The sequence below is a fragment of the Procambarus clarkii genome, chromosome 28 (genome assembly GCF_040958095.1).
Source record: "Procambarus clarkii isolate CNS0578487 chromosome 28, FALCON_Pclarkii_2.0, whole genome shotgun sequence".
NCBI lineage: Eukaryota > Metazoa > Arthropoda > Malacostraca > Decapoda > Cambaridae > Procambarus > Procambarus clarkii.
The window spans coordinates 26,896,163-26,920,682 of NC_091177.1; the positions used below are offsets into that span (position 1 = coordinate 26,896,163).

The window sequence follows — 24,520 nt, forward strand, 5'->3', positions numbered from 1 at the left end:
CCCCACTGGGGTAATCATAGGTAGGGGGGTCCCTATTGCCGACGTCATGTCACGTGACACCCCCGCGACAAATAAGGAAAATTTCACCTGATTGGCCCATGACCCCGGGACGGAAAGAGAATTTTTCTACTCGGCTCCTGATTGGTAAGAAAATCGCGCCCCGTTCTCACCGCTCACCTCTGACCATTACAGAAAATGGAGCTGTGCCAAGGGCTCCCTGTACTATTCAGTCATAGCCTCATTAAAGTACTCCAAAAACTTCTATATTCACTTTCAACTGTGTTTCTTGGTTTGAATCTATTGAACATTCACCCTTTGATCCAATCATAAGTAGGGACCCCCAAATTGATACCGTAGTACTCTCGTAACACCCCCGGGCCAAATCGTGAATTTTTGCTCATGCTATTAAATACTCCAAAAACGTTTATATGCCTTACACCAGTGTATTTTTTGGTTTGAATCTATTGAACATGCACCCACTGATCCATTCATAAGTAGGGGACCCCCTTCTTGATGCCTTAGACTCATCTTAAAAGCACGAGAAAAAACAGGTTAGGATAGGGCACCAGTTCCTCAGGTACATCCTGGGTGGTGGGCCCTGGGTACCCCTGGGGGGCAACGGATTACCACCCCACCCAGCCAGCCAGCCAGGTGCGCGCCCAGCGCGTCCTAACCCAACTGCTTGAAAAAGATTTTCACTATCGGGCCCCCGGGAGTCGAGTCGGCATGGAAGTGCCCAACCGTTCTGAAAAATTTATTCCCCATGTGTCTCCTTTTACACTACTAATTATATATTTCGTCTAGTTGTTACATACAATTGTTACTGGAAATGTATCATTTTATTTTCCTCTGAATATAATAAATTGAACAGTACAAAATGTATTTCGGCAAACATTTTTTTTTTATTTTAGTCATATACATACTTATTGAACTTGTTAGGAAATAGATGTTGGTTAGTGAGCTGGAGGCCATGAACTGTTGTCCAGGACGCCGTCCGCACTATCCTTGTCTGTGAGGCGCTGTACGGCAGGCTCACATACACGCTGAAACTATCACCATATTATGTTATACAAGACACCACCTTTAGTTTAAAAAAAAAAAGTAAATTTCTATCATTCTTTCAAAAATTATTTAGGAAGTCAATATTGGAAAGAATTGTGACATCATATATCTTTATATCATATTAAGCCTTTGATACTGTACTTCACGAGATACTAGAAAGAAAGAGGCTAGTATTATCCATTGGTGAGAGCGGGTGGTTACGCTAATGGTAATTCGGGCTTGGTTAATAAAAAAAAGAAGTGTTAGCATAAATGGAATAAAGTCCAACTGGAAAACTGTTGTGAGTGCTCCAAGGGCCTGTCAATGGGCCAGTCCAGGGATGTGTCCAGGCGCCTGTCCAGGGATGCTTCCAGGGGCCTGTCCAGGGATGTGTCCAGGGATGTGTCCAGGGGCCTGTCCAGGGATATGTCCAGGGGCCTGTCCAGGGATATGTCCAGGGATGTGTCCAGGCGCCTGTCCAGGGATGTGTCCAGGGGCCTGTCCAGGGATGTGTCCAGCTGCCTTTCCAGGGATGTGTCCAGGGTCCTCTCCATAGATGTGTCCAGGGTCCTGTCCAGGGATGTGTCCAGGGGCCTGTCCAGGGATGTGTCCAGGGGCCTGTCCAGGGATGCTTCCAGGGGCCTGTCCAGGGATGTGTCCAGGGGCCTGTCCAGGGATGTGTCCAGGGATATGTCCAGGGGCCTGTCCAGGGATATGTCCAGGGATGTGTCCAGGCGCCTGTCCAGGGATGTGTCCAGGGGCCTGTCCAGGGATGTGTCCAGCTGCCTTTCCAGGGAAGTGTCCAGGGGCCTCTCCATAGATGTGTCCAGGGTCCTGTCCAGGGATGTGTCTAGGGGCCTGTTCAGAGTCGTGCCCTGGGGCTTGTCCAGGGAGCCTGTGAAGAGACGTGTCCAAGGGCCTCTCCAGGCATGTGTCCAGGGGCCTGTTCAAGGACGTGTCCAGGGGCCTGTTCTGGTGCGTGTCCACCATGGAGAAACAAACTGTAACTGTCTCTATTTTCCCCTTGTTACAACTTGTAATAAAGTTGTTGCATCTTGGCTTCACGTGTTTATGACGTATTAGAACGTTGTTACAACTTGCTATATTGGTTGTTATAACTGGTTAGGTGTTAAAACTGGTTCGAACGTTGTACCAACGTCGTAGTTTCGGTGAGTGTTTGCCGGGCAGGGGCCTGCCTGGGGGATGTATCCAGGGGCCTGTCCGAGACATGTGGGTGCCAGTCCAAAGACATGTCTAGGGGCCAGTCAAGAGACGCGTTCAGGGGCTGGTCCGGGGACGTCTCCAGGGGTTGGTCGAGGGACGCATCCAGGGGATGATCCGGGGACACGTCCAAGGAGTGGTCCGGGGAGGTGTCAAGGAGATGGTCCAGGGACACATCCAAGGAGTGGTCCGGGGAGGTGTCCAGGAGATGGTCCAGGGACACGTCCAAGGAGTGGTCCGGGGAGGTGTCTAGGAGATGGTCCGGGGACACGTCCAAGGAGTGGTCCGGGGACGTGTCCAGGGGATGGTCTGGGGACACGTCCAAGGAGTGGTCCGAGGACACGTCCAAGGAGTGGTCCGGGGACGCATCCAGGGGATGGTCCGGGGACACGTCCAAGGAGTGGTGCGGGGACGCGTCCAGGGGATGCGTTCAGGGTGTTGGAAATTTCCGACACCTAAGTACTATCCCCCTTACACATCAAGATAAAAGCTTCCTGTTAGAAAATTAATTTTACTAATAATATTTATTTGAGTGTGGAACACCAGGGGACTCCCCTAACTGAATATTTGGAATTATGAAGGAACTATTGTCATAGAGAAAAGGATTACTGACATCTATCTGACTTTAATTGGACTCAGAATATATGTTATACGAGCTGTGTTTGGAGTGATTCTGAGCCGAGGTAACCCCAGAATCAGTTGATTTAGATTACTTAGAGTGTGCAAATATCTTTAACATTGTGGAATAAATAATTTATTTTAGTTCTTCCTTTAATTAAGTCTCATAGCATCCTAATTTTGTGATTGAAATTGTGCCAATATGTCATACAGCCTGATGGTAAACCTCACTTTGTTATTAGAAAATATCACCATTTAAACTGTAAGCTAAATCTCACCCATTATATGCCACAAATGTTTGTTTTACACTGCCATAGACCTGTTTAGTACAAGTTGTGCACAAATTATTACCAATTACGTTTCTGATGCTGATAATGATATGTCTGCATGCTGTGCTGTTATTGTGACGTGTGCAATAAATATTATCATTTTTATGTAAACTTTCCCAATTATAAATATTCAATCATATTCGACTAAAGTTTTTATTTTTGCTTTGTTGTGCATATAGTGTAAAGACAAGTGTAATATGAATCGTGTTGTCCATTAGTGAACAACTGGTGCGTCATTGCTGGATTATGCTCGGAATGATTGTAACAAACACCATTTTAAAATAATGAAAGTGAATGCATGGTTTGGTAAATGTATCAGGAACGCAAGAGTGGGGACTGACAGGAGTTCTGGTGGTAATTTAAAAAGGAGGGATTCAGACAGTAACAGAGAAAGTGATCCCCCTCCTCCAAGTTAGGGCTTGTAAATTCATTATTTACAACAATTTATAGTATTAATTGTGTGGAAGGTTTCACACAATAGTTATACAAGTCCGGCAAGTTTAAAGCTGAAATAAAATTAGTATGGCTAATAAATATTACTTACATTATAATAAAGACACACTTTAAACACACACACTCATGGAAGATGCCAGCTCAGTGTTGTTGGGAAACGCCCTCCATCAAGTCATCTACCAGTCATCTACCATATTCACACTCCAGCGTCACGTCCATTCCTACTGCAACTCTACCTCATTCCAAGCAACCTCCAGCCCAACTTTATTCCAAGTCACCTCGACCCAAACACATACTTACTATATAAAATAACATTAAATTTAAGGAAAGTGCAGACGATCTATTGACCCATATGAGGCAGTTCTGATTTATGTCCTCCCAAACTCATTCAAATATATGTTTGAAACACTCCAGGGATTCCACATCTATTATGTTTCTGGGAAACTCGTTCTGTAAACCATAACCCTTTTTCCTTACCAGTATTTACCCAGGCCTCTCCTAATAACCGCCAATTATGTTACGGCCCTCTCGGGACGCAACGGGGTTCTTACTCTGATGTTGTTAGAGGAAGTTGTATCCAACCCCAAGCCAGTAGTGGCTTTCAAGGGATGAGATCCGTGACGCAAGTAACTTAAAGGGGAAGGGAAATAAAGTCAAGAACTTAATATAATATATTGACCACCACCAATAAATAATATATAAAAAGATTACACGAGGGGAGGGGTATTAACACTGTACACAAACGTCTTCTCGTGAAGACTCTGGAATCAAGCTCTCGGTGCTTTCGTGGCCTCACAACGAATCCTCTGAGAAGCTGAGCCTACCCTGGCCACAGGTCAGCCAAAACACAGGTCCACTGGGGGCACCGCCGTGGAGGCCGTCAACCACAAGTCCAGCAGGTCTGCTGGCAGGTTCCGGATCAGCAACGCTGGTCAGGCCACTCCACGGGCGATATTAGGGTAACGCCCTAGACAGGAGCCTCGTGTGATACCACAAATCACTCTCCTGTCCTCAATACCCCAGTGGATAATCGTCTCCAGCAGTCGGTCCCGGGTAATCCTTCTACTGCCACTCCACTGGCAGGGTAACACCACAGTGTTCTTCCGGGGGACGACTTCACAGCTGCTGCAGCAAAGCACAAGGTATGGAGACGGCTGCCTTGGGTAGACTGCCTCAACTTCCATCACAGCAGTCCCAGGTCGACTCTGTAAGCAGACACGTCATCAATAACAGGGACACTAAAACACCTCACTTACGGGCTCAGGCACAAACGCCCGACATATCCACTCCATAGATGGCGCTGTAGTCTGAGCACCACCTCACCAGAGGTCAGGAGCGGCTGTGTTGTGAGCTGTACAGGACTGGAAACTGGCCCTTGTGGCCAGTACACGTCATCCTCACCAGGTGTCGTCGTCCGTTTGGAGGGGGTTTCGGGAGCTGACCCACAGATGGCGCGGTCGTCATTGCTCCGTGCTCGGATGCTGGATCCGGGTTCGTAACACCTCCCCACCAAAAAGAATTTGGTTTGGGGTTCTAGAAAAAGAAACACAAACCAAATTAGTATGGCGACACAACTCCAAATGGACACACATGCTTCATAAACTGGAACGGCGAGGCTGTCTCGTCCACAGAACTGTACTAAGGAGAAACCCTGGCACAAAGGGAACTTGAAAATGGCAGGCGATGACCTGCCTGATGTAATCGTCCACATTTCCACTACGATGTCAAGCAGGGGCATCATCTCACATCTCTCAAGTAAGGATCGGTGTGGACACGATCTGGGGCGACTCGACACTTCCCTATGTCGTGGCACCGATGATGGCTGGACACAGACGGCATTTCTGGTACCGGTCCGGTAGTCCTTCAGGGAGACGGGAACCTGGAATACAGGGGTCTGATAATTCAGAGTGATAGCGACAGTGGGTAAGTCAATACTTACTGCATACGCCTCTACTAGGCTTACACCTAGTTTCAACAGGGCTGCTTGCACACCGAAGATGGCATTCGCTCTGCCACCGTCAGGTCGACCAACGTTCCATATAACGCTGTATTGAGGCTCGGCTATCACGCGGGGGGTGTCAACCTGTCGGAAACAGTCACTCATATTATCATTTCTCGTACCTCCTGTATCTACCATTACCTTCCAGGTCCCTTCTTCAACTGCAACACTTGCAGTGCAAATCTCCAATCCCTGGGATCTCTTCTCGATGTTCAAGGGAGCCATCATCCTTCGGGTCGTCCACTGATCCTTACTGAGAACACAGAGAACACATACGAGAACAAAACAAAATACCGGTAGGAAACATTTGGTAAACTGAGGGATAAGCTTTCTGAGCTTGTAATATCCATAGCCGGCTACATCCAATAGTCTGGTTTGGACTGAACAGGGCTCTAGAACCTTCGCACATACCTCACATACCTCTGACGTCTGGGGAATCTCTGGTCGGTTCAATGAACGCTGTACCTTGCCATACCGCAAGTACACATCCGCCTTCGCTCCAGACTCGTTGGTATCCGTGGGTGCCTGCACACAAGGCCTCTCTTCTAGCTCAGGTACTTCTGCCTCCCTAGCCGCATGTTCCTTGTCGGGAGAAGAATCAGGAGTCTCTGCTAGAATATTGTCGATCTGCGGGTGAGAGGAAGGATTAAACACACTTAAATCCGGGTCTGTCTTTACATGGACATTACCATTGCCTGTTGTCACCTCCGACCTTGCTGTTTCGGCTGACTCGTCCACGACCTTGGGAAGATTGATGCTCCAATCTGTCGCCAAGTCGTTGGCTAGTACCACGTCAATCCCAGCCACAGGGAGGATATCGACTACTGCCAACGCACATGTGCCGCTGAAGTAAGGCGAGTCGAGATGTACCGGCACTAAGGGGGCGATGTACCGCGTCCTTGGAAACCCAACCAGGACAACCTTTGGTCTCCCAACCACACTCACTCCTTCGGGTAACGAGCTTCTCACGATCAGGGACTGGGCTGCTCCACTATCTCTGAGCACTACTACTGATCTACCAGTATGATCACTCGATACATACCCGCCTGAAGTGTGAGGGGAAAACAATCTGGGTTCTTCCTGCGTAGTCGTAGACTGGTTCCCTGCTGGTGATGTTCCACAGCTCATCAACATCACCTCCCTTCGTGCGCCGCGACCTCTTCTGCCTCGGCACATAGCAGCTATATGCCCTTTCTGCCCACAAGTCCAGCACACCACATTCCTCTTCGGACTCCGGTGTTTCGGACTGCTAGGACTAGTCCTTCGAGGGCTACTTGGGGGCGTCTTCTTAGCGCTTCGTGGGACGGGGGTCTCCTCTTCGTCCTGAGGTTTATCAAACCGGCGTTGGTAATGCCTTGGGACGTACTTAGCAGAAGGCCTATGAGTCAGGATATACTCTTCAGCCATGGTGGCTGCCGCGCTCAAGGTCTCTACCTGCTGTTCCTCTAAGTACGTCTTCAAGTCTCCAGACAAACAATCCTTGAAATCCTCTAGCAGTATAAGCTGCTCGAGGTCTTCTTTGGTCTCCACATTCCGAGAGGCACACCATTCTTGAAAAAGTCGCTCCTTGATTGTGGCGAATTCGGTGAAAGTGTGCTCTGAGGTCTTTTTCAGGTTTCGGAACTTCTGTCTATATGCCTCAGGTACCAATTGGTACGCCATGAGCACTACCTTCTTCACCTTGTCATAATCGCCGGAGTCGTCAAGGGATAACGTGGAGTAAGCGATTTGGGCCTTCCCAATCAAGACTGACTGTATCATGATGGCCCAATTCTCCCTTGGCCACTCCAAAGAGGCAGCGACTTTCTCGAAGGCTGCAAAAAACTTTGAAACTTCCCTCTCATTGAATTTGGGGACCATTTTGATGTTCCTTACCGGATCGAAACCGCTGGTGTCCGTTGTTGGCCTCCGACCACCGCCTAATCGTAATACTTCTAGTTCATGTTGTCTCTGTCTTTCTTTTTCTTCTCTCTCTCGCTGTTTCTCTTCTCTTTCTCGTTCTTCTCTTTCTCGTTTCTCTTCTCTCTCTCGTTCTTCTCTTTCTCGTTCTTCTCTTTCTCTTTCTCGTTCTTCTCTCTCTCGTTTCTCTTCTCTTTCTCGTTCTTCTCTTTCTAATTCTAAACGCCTCATCGGCAATTCCTTTTCTTTTAATTCTCGTTCCATTTCTAATTTCTTCCATTCTATTTCACGATTTATCTCTAGGGCGCGCATTTTGACAGTAAGAAAGCTAATATTAAGCTCACCTGCATCACTGTCAATGTCACTGCCCTTATCTTCCTTTTCCGTGGAAGCTATTTCCTCACCTTCCTTTGTACTAGGAGTCTCGCCTTCCTGTTTCTCCTCTGCCTTCAAGTGCCGGTGAACCTTGGACAAGATCTCCACACGGGAATCACTGGCACGGATCTTGATCTCCACACGGGAATCACTGGCATGGATCTTGATCTCCAGGTAGGCGCTCACTAGTACAAGTTCCGGTTTGCTCAGATACTTTAATCTGGCAAGACAGTCCACTCTGTTCAGAAAAGCCTGAACATCGTCCAGATCATCGATGGTAGCTTTTTCTGCCATTGTCACAGATGGAACACTCAACTAGCACTTAACACACTGCTTACACGTTAGCACTTAATGCACCGAGCACTGTTCTACGCCAATATTGCACTTTATCGCACCAAACACTGCACTTGCCAATATTGCACGTAATCACTTCGGGCACCGCACTACGCAATATCGCACTTAATCACAGCGAACCCTTCGCTCTACAATATTGCACTGAATCACTGAGCACCGCACTAGTCAATATTGCACTTAATCGCTTAGTCACAGCGAGCACCGCACTGCACAATATTGCACTTAGTCACTCTTGAGCACCGCACAGGACGTATAACGTCACAATCGTCCCACAGAGGGGGAATTATATACAGGGATTACGCCACTTCACCACCCCTGTCAAACATACTTATCAAGGGGACGGATCCCGCTGGGGATGCCAATTATGTTACCGCCCTCTCGGGACGCAACGGGGTTCTTACTCTGATGTTGTTAGAGGAAGTTGTATCCGACCCCAAGCTAGTAGTGGCTTTCAAGGGATGAGATCCGTGACGCAAGTAACTTAAAGGGGAAGGGAAATAAAGTCAAGAACTTAATATAATATATTGACCATCACCAATAAATAATATATAAAAAGATTACACGGGGGGGAGAGGTATTAACCCTGTACACAAACGTCTTCTCCTGAAGACTCTGGAATCAAGCTCTCGGTGCTAAGTCTTCGGTGCTTTCGTGGCCTCACAACGAATCCTCTGAGAAGCTGAGCCTACCCTGGCCACAGGTCAGCCAAAACACAGGTCCACTGGGGGCACCGCCGTGGAGGCCGTCAACCACAAGTCCAGCAGGTCTGCTGGCAGGTTCCGGATCAGCAACGCTGGTCAGGCCACTCCACGGGCGATATTAGGGTAACGCCCTAGACAGGAGCCTCGTGTGATACCACAAATCACTCTCCTGTCCTCAATACCCCAGTGGATAATCGTCTCCAGCAGTCGGTCCCGGGTAATCCTTCTACTGCCACTCCACTGGCAGGGTAACACCACAGTGTTCTTCCGGGGGACGACTTCACAGCTGCTGCAGCAAAGCACAAGGTATGGAGACGGCTGCCTTGGGTAGACTGCCTCAACTTCCATCACAGCAGTCCCAGGTCGACTCTGTAAGCAGACACGTCATCAATAACAGGGACACTAAAACACCTCACTTACGGGCTCAGGCACAAACGCCCGACATATCCACTCCATAGATGGCGCTGTAGTCTGAGCACCACCTCACCAGAGGTCAGGAGCGGCTGTGTTGTGAGCTGCACAGGACTGGAAACTGGCCCTTGTGGCCAGTACACGTCATCCTCACCAGGTGTCGTCGTCCGTTTGGAGGGGGTTTCGGGAGCTGACCCACAGATGGCGCGGTCGTCACTGCTCCGTGCTCGGACGCTGGATCCGGGTTCGTAACACCCATATGAGGCAGTTCTGATTTATGTCCTCCCAAACTCATTCAAATATATGTTTGAAACACTCCAGGGATTCCACATCTATTATGTTTCTGGGAAACTCGTTCTGTAAACCATAACCCTTTTTCCTTACCAGTATTTACCCAGGCCTCTCCTGATTTAAAACTGATCAAATTTAAATCGTAAGTTTTCATGGTTTTTAAATAAGTTTTGTGTTCCCTTTTTGCGTTGATATATTTAAAGCCTCATATACCTCCCCTCTTCTTATTCACTTTCATCAATTTGTATTCTTCTGTTGTCTCCTCTTACTGTTCGTCTTTCTAGTTAGTGTAAAGTAAGCTTTCTTGGGATTACCTTTATCATCATTTTATTTGTGTTCACATAAATATATGCTCATACTATTGTATAAAAAACAAACTGAACTGCATTAATCTAAGTGTGGTCTAATAAAGACAATAAAAAGTTGAGGAATATTATTAGAATGATTTGCAAATGAGTCTAGAAATAAATCCCAGTATCCTATTTACTTTATTTCCTATATTTATACATATAATTCTTGGCTTAGTCCTCCTAGTATCTCCTAATCATTTTCCCATTCAGATTTCGTAATTTCAAAACTATCTAGCTGATATCTGGTAACTGATCATTTGCTACAGAATTATTATTTAAAGCAAAAAACTACATCTGCAATTCTTTTATCCAATGTACAAGACTATCTTGATCGTTTTGTAACTGTTTTGATTGTTACAAGTCGTTCTTCTAAATTTACTTCACAGAAAAAGTCCACAGGACCCGTGATGAGGATTCGAACCTATGTGCTAGGTATTCGTAAATGCACGCTCTATACGACTACACCACGGCATGGTCAAAGGAATTACAACCAAGTGTACTTCTCTACACTCCAGGATTCCTAAAGCTTCCACTGAAGCGGGACATGAGTTCCACAGAATCCCTCCCCCCTCCCATGTACTCTGGATCTGTCGTCCATTAACTCTACTTCAGACGATCCTCTTTCAGTACACAGAAAAATCATTTTATTATGATGCTAGCTGTACCCGCCACGCGTTGCTGTGGCTCAGTCTGGATAAATGGAAAAGAGAGAAAAAAGAAAGTACACGTTTCTAATATGTTTAATTTTACAATGCTTGTGGGTATACAATACTTTTTGTTGTTCCATTGTCTGTGGAAATATAGAGATTATCTGGTTTGCCAACTCTAGAACACACAACATATAATTGTCCATGTGAGAAGCAATCCGTGTCTTCATATAGAGCGCATAATTCTAAAGATTGACCCTGAGCTTTGTTGATGGTTATCTTGAGGTTATCTTGAGATGATTTCGGGGCTTAGCGTCACCGTGGCCCGGTCCACGAACATCCTTCCATTTTATTATCCTCCCCAGGAAGCAGCCCATAGCAGCTGTCTAACTCCCAGGTTAGACAGCTAGCCTGAGAGTTTTACTGCTAGGTAACAGGGGGGCATCAGGGGAAGCATTTACTGCTAGGTAACTGGGGGGGGGGACAGGTTGAAAGAAACTTTTTGACCCATTTGTCTCCGCCTCCACCGGGGATCGAACCCGGAACCTCAGGACTACGAATCCGAAGCGCCATCCACTGAGTTGACAGGCGCCCTGCAATGGTTATTGCAAACGCCAATCGAATTGGAAATTATAATCTAAAAATGAGATGGCATATCCGTTGGAATCATAAGAATGAGACGAATGAGGACATCTTCACCTTTGAAAGTTCCTGTCAAAAGTGCTGCTTCTACGACGTTCCTGATTATTTTTTTTACTGCAAGCTGCGTGCCTTTGCAAAGCTTAGTCTGGTTGATATCTCACAACATGATAATTGGCACGCCGATTTTCAATTGCTGCTGTACGTGCGGTGGTATCCCTGGCAGATCCTGAATTCAAAAAATCTGTTGGATCATTAACCGCTTAATCTGCTTCCACAACAATGTCGACGGATTTGTATGTGACTGCCTCGCTTTGGATGTTAGACTGAATAATATTGTTAAGTTCGTAGACGTTTTTGTTCTTGGCCGCAAGAATAGCTCGTTCACTCAGGCAATCGTAATCCTTATAGTTGGTTTAAATATTGGGAAATAGTTTTTCAATCAATTATAATTTTGACGTCACTAAATTGCAGGAGTTATGAGGCAATGAAACTCGTCCTGAGGTCAGATCAACCGGCACGTTTCCGTTCCCAATATCCTGAAAATAATGTGAGAATATCTCAGCTGATGGATCGTTTTCAGCTGGACACGCACATTTATAGTTAATTTTAACGTCTTTCCATGGCTCCACAAAGCAGAGCTGTTCAGGCAAGCATTTATTTCGTCCGCTAGTGGCGATCGAGGAATTACAGGTAATGTTTGCCTGAATTCTCCTGCAAGCAATATTAATGCGTACCCAAATGGTCTGATGTTTCTACGCAAATCTTGCAATGATCGATCAAGAGCCTCGAGCGATTTTTTGGAATCCATTGTGCATTTTTCCCAAACAATAAGTTTGCATTTCTGCAATACTTTTTCCATGCCGGATGTTTTGGAAATGTTGCACGTGGGAGTTTCAATGAATTGCATGTTCAATGGCAATTTCAAAGTCAACTGAGCAGTTCTTCCACCTGGTAGCAAATTGCAGCTATTCGACGCAAGAGCTAAGACTATGCCATTTTGGAATAGAATTGCTGCCAAAATCAATCTAATTAGGAAGGTTTTACAAGTTCCTCCTGGCGCATCTAAGTAGAAGATTTCTCCAATCCCATTATTATCAGTTTGAATTGTTTGATCATAAATGTTTTTTGCTCATGTTTTAGCTTTGGAAGATTTGATTGCATACACGACAACAGCTCACCTGTGTTGTAATTTGGTACACGACGCAATTCTGTAACGAACGAAGCAGCAGCAGATGGATTCGGTGATGTCATTCCCAATTAAATGAGAACTTTGTTCGCGATTTCTAAGCTAAAATATTGAATCATTATCCACGCTTCGTTGTAGATTTCTGCTGTGAAAACCATGATCATATTTGAAATTTCCTTGCGTATTCGACGGACAATATTTGAAGCCATGTGCGATTTATATTTCTCCCATAACTGTGTTGGAAATGGAGAGAAGCCGGTCAGTATGATTGCAAATAATGCACGAATTTGATTTTGTTGTGACGTGTTTGACGCGTCATTTATGCATACATCCCAGTGTCTGTTGTTCGACATTAAATTCACAACCAGAAATGCACTACGGAAAGAGGCATGTGTGACGCCGTTTGACAAATCTCAATTGCCGGAAAGACATTGAACCAGGCTCATTTACCAACAGCGCTCGACGGAAAAATCTTTCATCTTGATTGGGATGCATGGTATACAATCTGCCTATCGTAGATTGTTTGAATATGCCAAGTTGTCTGTCGACTCGCTCTCCTCGTTTGCGTCGTTCAAATGATTTTCTACTCGCATTCCATATGTAATACTTAGACACTTCCTCATACAGCAGTGTTTTTGCAAATGCGTCATTCTAACATAACGCGAAGAAAGCAGTTAACATTATAGCTGGTGGATTCATGGCTATTTGTTGCAAATATGCAGATGTGAAATAAACACGTTGTCCATTTTCTTGTTTTCAAAACAAAAACAAAAAATACTAACGAAATATTTCAATCCAAACACAGCTCAATCGACACAGCTCAATTCCACCGCCAACTGCACTGAAAAATAAGAACAGTTAAAAAAAGCGATATTAAAAAATAAAAAAAAAATATTAACTATACTCATTTCGTTCATACCGAAATGAACGGTATGGTAAACAACACACACCTCAATTTCAATGCAATATCACACAAAATAATTAAATCACAATGAAAATAAATCGAAATTCATGATATTAATTATCAATGCAATTTGAAACATTGAAATTGAACTGTAAGAAATTTAGTATTGCGTGTGTAGCTCTTACATGCAACAAATGGCACGGTTTAAAAAAAATAGCATGTTTTTACTTGTCACCGGTATTGAATCTATATAATAGGTATTTAAAAACATGCACGTATTCGAATGGAACATTGTATCAAAATTTTAAAGCAATCGGTGAAGAACTTTCAGAGATTACAGTGTGTGTTGCTCTCACATCCAACAGGTGGCGCTGTTTTAAAAAAACAAACATGTTTTTTCCTGTCACAGGTGAGGCATGTATTAAGTAGGTATTGAAAAACACGCGCCTATTCGTATGCAACGTTGTGTCAAAATTTCAAGCAATCGGTAAAGATGTTTCGAAGATTTCCTTCACATGAAAAACACTTGAAAAACACAGTTTTTCAAATAAAGCATGTTTTTTCCCTTCATACCTTCATAGACGTGACATATATTTAGGATGTATATAAAAAGCCGCTCAGATGTGACGGGAACGTTGTGTGAAAATTTGAAAGCAATCAGTGAAGAACTTTCGGAGATTAGCGATTTTGAAAAACGATCATATTCATTTTTATTTATGAAGATATCAAAATAATGATATATCTCACGGGCTATTTTTAATCATCTACAAATTTTCAAATGTTGCTTTTTAGCTCTGAGTCTTCGTTGCTTGGAGAACACCAGCGGTCCATGGACACATCCTCGGTCCTTTCCAGGGGACGTTCCGGGACGCGTCCAGGGTGACGGTCTGAGGACGCTTCCAGGGGGACGGTCTGAGGACGCTTCCAAGGGGACGGTCTGGGAACGCATCCAGTGGGATGGTCCAGGAACGCGTCCATAGAACGGTCCGAGGACACATCCAGGGGACGGTCCTGGGACACGTCCAGGGGACTGTCGGGGGATGCGTCCAGAGGCTGGTCTGGGGACGAGTCCAGGGGACGTTCCAGGGACGTGTCCACGGAATGGTCCGAGGATGTGTCCATGGACCGCTGGTGTTATCCACATATATAAACAACGAAGATTGGGTATCGAATGTATAATTAAAGCACAGATAATTCAGTAGAATCTCAGGATGTATAACGTACCCCTGTACCAAAATAACGTGAGCGGCTGACAGTACTCTAATCGCTGGTTCGACTCACCTAAGTTTCAGTTGATTTTCTCGTCGATATATACCAGATTAGTGTGATTTCTTTGTGTATGTGAAGCCGAAGCGTACTGTTGATGAACTACTTTACCTCCTCCAGAATGCTAGGAGGTAAAGCTGGGAATAGCTTCAGTGGAGGCCTCCAGACTTCCAGTGGATTCAGTGGCATCCCAGGTTGTATAACGTCCACGTTCATTTTATATGACGCTATTTAGCCTTTTGCTTGAACGTTTTTCTAATTTCTCCCAAAAATTCATAAAACCTTTTTCTTGAAAGGTCAGCAACGTTTGATCTGACAACGTTATGTATATCTTGATGCTCTTGATGGCCTGATGATAGTGGTCCTTGGTGCTTTGTCTGATCTGGTGTAACCAGCCATCTCTGGGGGGCCCAGCACCTCTCCATAGGTTATGCCAAAGGAGAGAGATCTATTTTATGATTCCCTTACGTGATCATTATAATTAGGTCTATAACTTCGTCTGTTTCCAAGAGGGGCTATTCTCCAACCCCCCATCCCCACTCTTAACGTACAGTGACATAGATGTTAAAGTCATTTAAACTGTTCTGGTGCATATTATGCTGAAGATTTGAGCAAAAAGACACTTGCATCAGTTGGAATTTGAATATTAAAGTTTTCCATTCAGCAAGTTTTTACATAAATCCAGGTCAACAACAGTGACCTTCTCCCAGATCAGAAGAGCTGTAAGGAGGAGAAATCAGTTCTCTCTGGCAGCAGCAACTCTGCGAGTGAGGTACACTGAAGGTGGCCATGATAGGATGATTTAGGAATAGATTGTCACCATCACTGAGTCTGATACCCACAGATTTGACCAGTTAGACCATCCTTAATTTTAAAATTCTCAACACGAGATCTTCCTCTCTCATGCATGATAGGAAACGGATAGTTAATATTAAATTCCTAATTGAAACCTAATTTTGCAAATGTTTTGCATCCATGAAAGCGCAAAAATTGATAAAAACGTGTCTAGTTCAGAAAAGCGCCATTAAAATTGCCTATCACCATGAGGTTAGCATCATGATACGAATTAACGAAGCGAGATATGTCAATTACCACATCTCTATACACATTTGCACTGTTGTTGTTGTTAGTGCTTATGAAACAAGACATACACACGTGTGACCAAATACTGTCTAGCACCATTGGTGACAAGTACAGCTGTAGTGCGCCCTGATACTGTATTGATACCGATCTATTCATCAATCTGTACCGCTATCGATCTACCTATTGATCTATTTATCCATCCACCTATCCATATAATTAAACATCTATCTACTGACTGTTTGCCTCTTTGTCTCTCTGCCTTCCTCGGTCTGTGTCTATCTATCTGTCTGTCTCTCTTATAAAATATGTAATTGTCTAATGTGTGGGTAGTCGCCAGGTAGCGGAGCTTAGTGGTGTGAATGACTAAATCCACACTAATTACTACTTACTCTGTATTACTTCATCAACGCAATCATAGCTAACTGTCATTGTTATGGTGTTAAGGCTCCTTGAAAGAAACACCAACGGTGCAGTAATCTCCACTGATTCAAAAGCAGCATTACAAAGCCTTAGTAAAAATCAAGCAGAAAACCTTGTGATAGGCGCTGACATCAGGAGTGCTGTGAGAGCACTAACCAATCAGGGAAGAGTGGAAAAATTCCTGTGGATCCCCTCCCATGTTAGAATCTGCGGAAATGAACAAGTTGATGTGCTGGAGGTTGAGGGGGCTCATGGAGACCATATTGAATACCCCATTCATAAGACTTCTACAAATTGGAGGTATCATTAGGCAACATTACTATGACCAGGTAAATGAGGATAAGAGAACAGAAAAGCAAATCACTCAATCTCCACACTGGTACAGTGTGGTTGCAGCTGGCAATTCATATCATTATAGAAGAAGGGGAGGTTGATGTGGGGAGAATCAGTAATAGTATGAATTCGCCTTGGATACAAATATCCATGGAGATTCGGGATGGAAAAAAAAACAGAGCAGCGGAGTTGCAGTATCTGTGGTGAGGGTCATGTGTTATACTCAAATTATATGGCGGTTGAGACATAACCAATCACAGGCGAGTAGGCCTCTGACGTCATGCCAGACAGAGGAGCACCAGCTATGCTTGCAGCAGGCCTCAGTATTCTCACAGACTCAGAGTAGGTTGGACCTCGGCTGGCCAGTTATACACCTTGTTGTCTTAATCAATAAAACTACAGAAGTGCCTACTGTGTATAACATTCAACCCGACAAGGCAACGAATACTGGTAGCAGCAGTGGGATCCAGAATTATTTTTCTGGAAACGAAAATTCAAGTACCCACATCGCCACATGTTCCAGCCGCCACCGCCGCCATCCTGCCACCCACACATCAAATATTGTGCCAGTCCGGGGTCCTGCCATCAACCACTACTCCAGGCCAACGTCTCAGAAGTAGGGGTCAATATTTTCCTGTGAGAACGCTAATTCATCAGTGAGGAGAAAGGAAGATTCCCGCGCCAACCATTTTGAATCTCGCGCCACGTGGGAACCTGCACCACCCACCACCACCGCCACCCAAGCCAATAGCATCAAGCTTTGTGAGTGTTCTACCTATTGAAATCGTGGTCAGTCATCGTCGCAAGTATCAACTGATCATTGTGTGTGTTGTACTGTTATTTAAGAGGAATTGATGGACTGCAAATGTCTGAATAATGTCGCCACCAGCTTATACACACCTCGCCTCCTCTCACCATCGCCACAGCCTCCTGCTACACCACTCTGCTGTGAACTCCTGCCTAGCAAATCGTGCTTCCTTCACCACCATCGACGCAATATCGTCGTCTCAAAGTTTATCTTCGCGCTCCCAACATCACTCTAGTGTGGGGTCTCCCGAGCTTCGCACCACTGCCGCTAGGAGCGCTGCCGTCGCACCAGATTGTAAACAAACATATGTGCATGTGCCTCTTCACCAACCCGTTCTCGCAAATTTAATAAGTCAATATTGACTTATTAGTTGCGTGCATAGGTGACATACTAAACATAATAGTTTCCCTTGAAAAGCTTCATAGAAAACACCGACCTTACCTAACCTACTTAGTATGTTAAAATAAGCATCTTATAGCTTCGTAATTACAATTGTTACTTAACCTATTATAGGTATAGGTTAGGTAATAATTGTAATTACGAAGCAATAAGATGCTTATCTTAACATACTAAGTAGGTTAGGTAAGGTCGGTGTTTTCTATGAAGCTTTTCAAGGGAAACTATTATGTTAAGTATGTCACCTATGCACATATTTAATAAGTCAATATTGACTTATTAAATTTGCGAGAACGGGTTGCTCTTCACACGCCTTGTCGCCGTTTTTCGTGTTGGCCACTGTTATATTGCAAATCCTGCAGCCCTGAGTTAAGTAATTAAGAGCTCAGATATCGTGTGCTATGTTTTAAAGAGGTTTAACGTAAATATATCCACAATATCTTAGAATGATTTCAACATTCATGCTTCTAACAGTAATTTCATTGTGCATTAATTGTGTTGATAGTGTTATTAGCAAATTCAAAGTCAAGAGAAGTAAGACATTCTTGTTTTAGTAGCAGTTAAGGATTTGTACAATATAATTCTTTTTAATTCCTCCAGGTCTAAAATTGAAATTTACTCCTTCAACATTTCATATTATAATTTTTACCATAGCAGTTATATACATATGTGTGTCCAGTGTATGTGCTACATCCATATTTCTTGCATTGCCACTTGTTGTGTTGAATCATTTTAATGAAATTTTGCAATTGCACTCTCCAGTTTTTTATTCTAAATTGCTGTGCTTAGCCTGGTTTAGTTAATTTACATGCTTCTAATTCCAGCCATTTTCATGAAAGATTGCTAATTTAATTCACAATTTTGCTTGTTCTTAATTATTTGTTGCCTAACCCAATTTAATAATTTTATTTCTGCCATTTTCTTACTTTAGCCAAGTTGAAATTTTTTTGAGTGTTTATTTTTGTGTATACCATTTCTGATGCCTGGTGCACTTAATTATAATCTGCGTTCAAACATTACTTCCACGGCTGTGACAATGCCTACCACTGTTAAAACCCCCTCAGACTCAACGGGAACAGTTGCTCGTCCCAATGTCCAGAGGTCAGCTCAGGAAATGGCTATTCCTCTTTTTGCTGGTGAATCCCGCTTATTAGAGTCATGGTTTAGTAAGGTTGAAGCAAAAACAGTTGCACGTTTTTCTAAGCCTACTGATGCCGAATACTTGGCAATTGCAGGGTCAGCTGTGGATGCAACCAAAGGTGATGCACATTTTGTTGTTGATGAGAAAGCCATTGGTAGCCTCCAGTCTTGGTCTGAATTTAAGGACTTCTTTCGCTGGCGCTTTGTTAACAAAGGAGACCTCGACCCGTATAGGTTAGTCAAAAAAAATGCCAATGCCACTTGGCAGCCTGGTGAATCGTTTAAAGCGATTACTAGCCGTCTCGATCAGTATCTGTATTCCTTAATGTCTGCTATGATTAGTTCGTCTTGCGTAGATAAAGACAATAATCTGTCCCCTGAAGCTATGGCCAAGATGATAGCATTTGGAACTTTAATTCATTTTGCCCCAGAGCATACTAAACCGATCCATGAGCAACAAAATTTTGGATTTAAACATGAAATTGGTGAAGTGTTTGAGGCTATTAACAATGCCGCCGATAAACTAGCTCCCCGAAGTACTCAACTGTTGCCACCCTCAGATACTGTAAATGTAGTAACAAGCTCTCAGCATCCCCCCACAAACTCTCGAAACTCTTGGTCGCAGAACCGTACCCATGGTTGTAGCCCCCAGTCAAATTCGCCTCCTCATAAGTTGCCAAGACGCCATAGTCCACAACCATCCACTCCCTCATGTTGGCATTGTGGTAAGAGTAACCACCTCGCAAGGGACTGTTGGTCCGCCTCTAGATCATCACCCTCTAGACAATTCTCTCGGTCTCCTCGTCAATCTAATCATTCTAGGCTCACATATTGCAAGTACCATAAACAAGTTGGTCACCACACTGCGGATTGTAGAGCTAGGCAAAGGACATCCTCACCTCGTATCTTCCACGGTCAGTCTTGGCGAGGCGCACAGCGTCCAAGACATTATCAGAACTCGCGTAATTACAACTCCCGGCCCAGCTATAATGCAACTTCGAATTATAATACTCGGCCACAAAATGCTGGAGTTCAGAATGTTCACTCCATGTCGTCGGAAACCCCCAAGGCCATCCGCTAACCAATTCAAGCTAGCCAATTCTAGTGCCCTCCCTGTGTATTCAGTAGCTACCCAAAATAGATTTGGACACTTGACAGAGGAGGAAACTGACTCTAGACCTGTTGTAGATGTTGACGGAACCACAGTGAATTTGACCCAGACGAGACGCAGATATCCCAGACAACATAAGTCACAAGTAGTAACTTGTCCAGTCTCAAGTGATGGTCCCCTTGTCTCAACCATTGTCCATGGGAGAGTTTAGAAAAGTTTTTCTTCACTCAGGTGCAAAAGTTAATATTGTCAAGCCCTCAGCTCTTAGAGACATTGAAAGTAAGCACCCTACTACAGTAAGGAAGTGCCCCATACCTTTTCTAAGTGGTGTTTCAGGAAATAAAGTATAAGTTCAGGGTGAAATTGACCTACCTCTCAAGTTAGATGATGTCACATTGTCTATAACATGTTTAGTTGTTGACATTATTCATTTTCCTAGAGACATTCTCTTAGGTCTGTACACCATGATTGATGAAAATATTGCATTGTTTCCCCATCGTTGGAACATTAGTATCAAAGACCACGTCATACCATACATATCTATCTATTCGTCTATCCATGCATTTACCTATCATCCATTTATTTATCCATCCATCTACTCATGTCTGTTCATCTACCTATCCGTCTGCTTATCCATCTACCTATACATCTGCTTATCCATCTACTTATCTATCTACTTGTCCATCTACTTATCCAACTACTTATCCATCTACTTATCTATCTACTTATCCATCTACTTATCCAACTACTTATCCATCTACCTATCCACCTGCTTATCAATCTACCTATCTATCCCTCCATCTGTCTACTACCTGTGTTTGTCTAGTTGTCTCTTATTCAAAATATAATTCTTTAATGTGTGGGTAATGGGCAGAGAAAGTAGCTCAGTGGTGTGATATACAACAAAAATAATTGTTATCCCTGGCTCTGGTAAAGATCTGTTGCTCGAGGATCCTTTGATGCTGTGTAAGGCGTGTCTTTTTGATGCAACTCCGGGCAAATTATTGACAGCAGGAAATCGGCAAAGATCAGTGACTAATATTGCATATTACGATAAAAAAATAATTTGGAAAGTTTTGAAAATATTTAGCCGCGTAGGCGGCGGATAATGCCAAAAATAGTAGTGTGGGTGTATGTATCATGTATAGATATGACCCTGGCACGATTACGTCTTTAATTTGTGCGACGGAGACCATCCTATGTTTATGTCGGAAAATCCGACACCATTTAATATCATACAGATAATAGCTGCTGTATTACCAACAAGTTAACCATAGAAAACGTAACTTGTAGTGGAATTACCGTCTAAAGAAAACGGGATATCATCACCACATACTATTATAATTCACCAGCTATTCTGCTGGGAATTATTCTTAAATACATTAGTCTTTGGACTTTACCATCATAAAAACATCTTATATAAATTAACTTAATTATCAATATTAAAGTAGAGTAAATGTGACCCTTCTATCACCTTTGGAAATCTGGACAAAGTAGGCCAGGCGTCAGTGGGGAAGGAGGGGGCCATTGTTGTGTCACCTCCGAGACGTGTGGAGCAAATTCGGCTCCTATCATTCTGGACAATGTCGGCCAGTAACGTCAATAGGATGGAGTGTTAAACAGCCATTGTTTATATTGAGACCAGAGGCTCACACGGGAGCAAATTCGGCTCCTGTTAATTTACTTGGACGTAGTGTTATGGAAACCAAAGGTACCATCTCCAACACGATGTCTACAATTCAAGTTAAGTCTATCCGAAACCCGTTTATCATTCATTTATGGCCATTAATGTCAGGATATAGGGTGATCCGGTTAGATCGCGAAATCGCCTCAAACTAAAGGTAATTAAGCCAGGTCTTCATGTTCCATGTACTGTATAGTGTTTTCTCTGATATAGCTTGTCATATATAGGATTCTGGCTTCACAGCTAGCGCACTTTTGACAGGTCAAGACGAGGAAGAGTTTGTGCACCAGTTACTGGGTGATGGAAGCTACCTCAAAGAGGATAATTTGGTGTCTACACCCTAGTTATACCTGGTGGACTAACCTGCTGTACTATAAGATAAGGAACCTCTTCAATGTATGTAGTTAATTTTGTAGTTTGATTGGCTGCATATATATATATAAACTATTAAACCCCCCCTAATGTGTAGAGGATCGATTTGTGAGATTATGAGATTATTGCAGAAATACAGTCCACTTATCATTATACAAATTGCTATCGAAGTATATAAATTAACGTAAATATAAATTCATATAAATTAAATAAATATAAATCTCACAGGTCGGTACCCACATTATTTGGACCTTCGGAACCGGAATATTCGGTCCTTTGAACCCACATTTGGTCATCTTAGTACCGGATGAACCAGTTAACCAGTGGATTCATTAAATATACTAGTGCAGTGTTATTTAAACAAAGCCAGTCAAGACAGCGGCGTTGCCTCGTGGGAGCTCAGGAGCCTCCCTCAGCCCAGTTCAGCTTCGTCAGCGGTTTCATGCACACCCACAGATATTTGGTGGCGTGTTATTTCGTGAAATGACAGCGCTAATATAGAATCCAGCCAAATTAGTGACTGTGTCTTCGCGAGATTGTTCACGGATTTCGTGGTGTTACATTTCGCGAGAGATTATCTACGAATTTTGTGGACTTTATTTCGCGAGGTCACTAATAATATTTAATACTTCTAGATAATATTAGAAGTTTCATAGAGGCTAATTAAGAGGCTATTAACAATAATTGTGTATATTATTTCTCCAAAATAGAGAATTATTTAATATATATTGCACTAGTGATCACAGTATAATATTTACTAATTGCCAACCCACAACAGGGTAGGATATTAACCATTGACTAGTTGAACTATTATCGTTCATCCTAGTCCCATTATTACCATAGTCAGTTGTACTATATTGATTAACCTAACACCATTAATGAATGGTGCAGACCCTATTTTGGGTGTAATTTTTATCAACTCGAATTGAGTTGTATATATAATAATTTACTTATGATCATCACACCTTTGAGTGATTAATTAGTGTCTCTACCATCCTAGGGTGATATAGAAGAGCTAACCTAAAGGTACTTCCAGTGACACTGGTTTATCACTCAAATCATTAGTGTGGATGATTGTATATATATAATGTGTATTAATTTTAAGTGCTAACCTCTAGTAGAGGTAGGATTATTGCCTAGTGAGTGCAGAATTTACCCTAGGCTACCATTAGTGTTTGTTCAGAATTATGAGCAGCCCAAGTACAAGCCCCACAAGGCTTCACCAACTAGCCAGGATGGATAATGCAGGGAGAATGAAAAGAACCCTTGCAGGTCTTAAAGGCCACTTAACAAGACAGATCAAGAAATGTGAAGATTTGTCACAACAATCTCAAGTTGATTATGCTGACCTGGAAAGCTATTATCAAGCAGCTGCAGGTAAATTTGAGCAAATCAAATGCCAAATGGCTGTCCTTGTGGGGGCAGACTACTACCATCGATTCATCGGTAGCCCTACTAAATATCAGGGCATAACCATGTTAAACTCTGCAGGAGGTAAATTACTCTCAGGCCCAGTATCAAGCCTGAGGAGACCTATGCCTGCAGATAAACAATACCAGTAGAAATCTAAATTTGTCAGCTGATTATATTTCTCCAGTAGCATTATACTAAGGAGATTACAGCTGACTATACCAACAGAGGTTGATGTTAGTATCATCATTTAAAGCTGGAGTTGAGTTCATGAGGCCTCAGTGGCAAATCAGTGAACAGTAGCCTAAATCAGCTACAAGTCACTGCGACCAATGTCACTGAACCCACTGCAGTCTCAGAACTATACTTTACTTTAATGATGAGCTATTCAATCTTCTGAATCAATTAACTAAATTAAACCCTAATAAATCTGATGACTGATTTGATACATTTATTATTTAATCAAGATGTATTCCATGGGCCTCAGTGTTTATATATCAGTGACCAGTTACCTGAACAAACTTCAAGTTATATCTAATGTCACTGATCTCACTGCAGTCCCTGAATCATACTTGACTGTAGTACTTGATCACATCCAGTCTTCTGGGTTAAATAATATGTAATAAGGCTTGAATATTAGCCTTTCAAGAGTTGACAGGGAAATGAAATCGCATTAGACTTCTAACCCCTGCAACTCTAGTACGGGACATCCGTCCTGTACGAACAGACGCACAAATGTGTGATTACTAACTACTAACATCAAATTAATCTAATAATTCGAAGGAGGAGTATCGGTGTTCGTCTGTTCTAATTAGGACTTCGACCCGTGAGCAGCCCCCTGGGGAATTATGTCGGAAAATCCGACACCATTTAATATCATACAGATAATAGCTGCTGTATTACCAACAAGTTAACCATAGAAAACGTAACTTGTAGTGGAATTACCGTCTAAAGAAAACGGGATATCATCACCACATACTATTATAATTCACCAGCTATTCTGCTGGGAATTATTCTTAAATACATTAGTCTTTGGACTTTACCATCATAAAAACATCTTATATAAATTAACTTAA

At 43.3% G+C, this 24,520-nt stretch overlaps 1 protein-coding gene across 1 annotated transcript; it reads right to left on the reverse strand.

Annotated features, from left to right (window-relative positions):
* Positions 1 to 1,362: 1,362 nt before the first annotated feature.
* On the reverse strand, positions 1,363 to 2,031 carry LOC138369447 (tetra-peptide repeat homeobox protein 1-like). Its single transcript, XM_069332693.1, has one exon. The coding sequence runs from the start codon at positions 2,029 to 2,031 to the stop codon at positions 1,363 to 1,365; it is 669 nt and encodes a 222-aa protein (XP_069188794.1).
* Between the last annotated feature and the right edge of the window lie 22,489 nt (positions 2,032 to 24,520).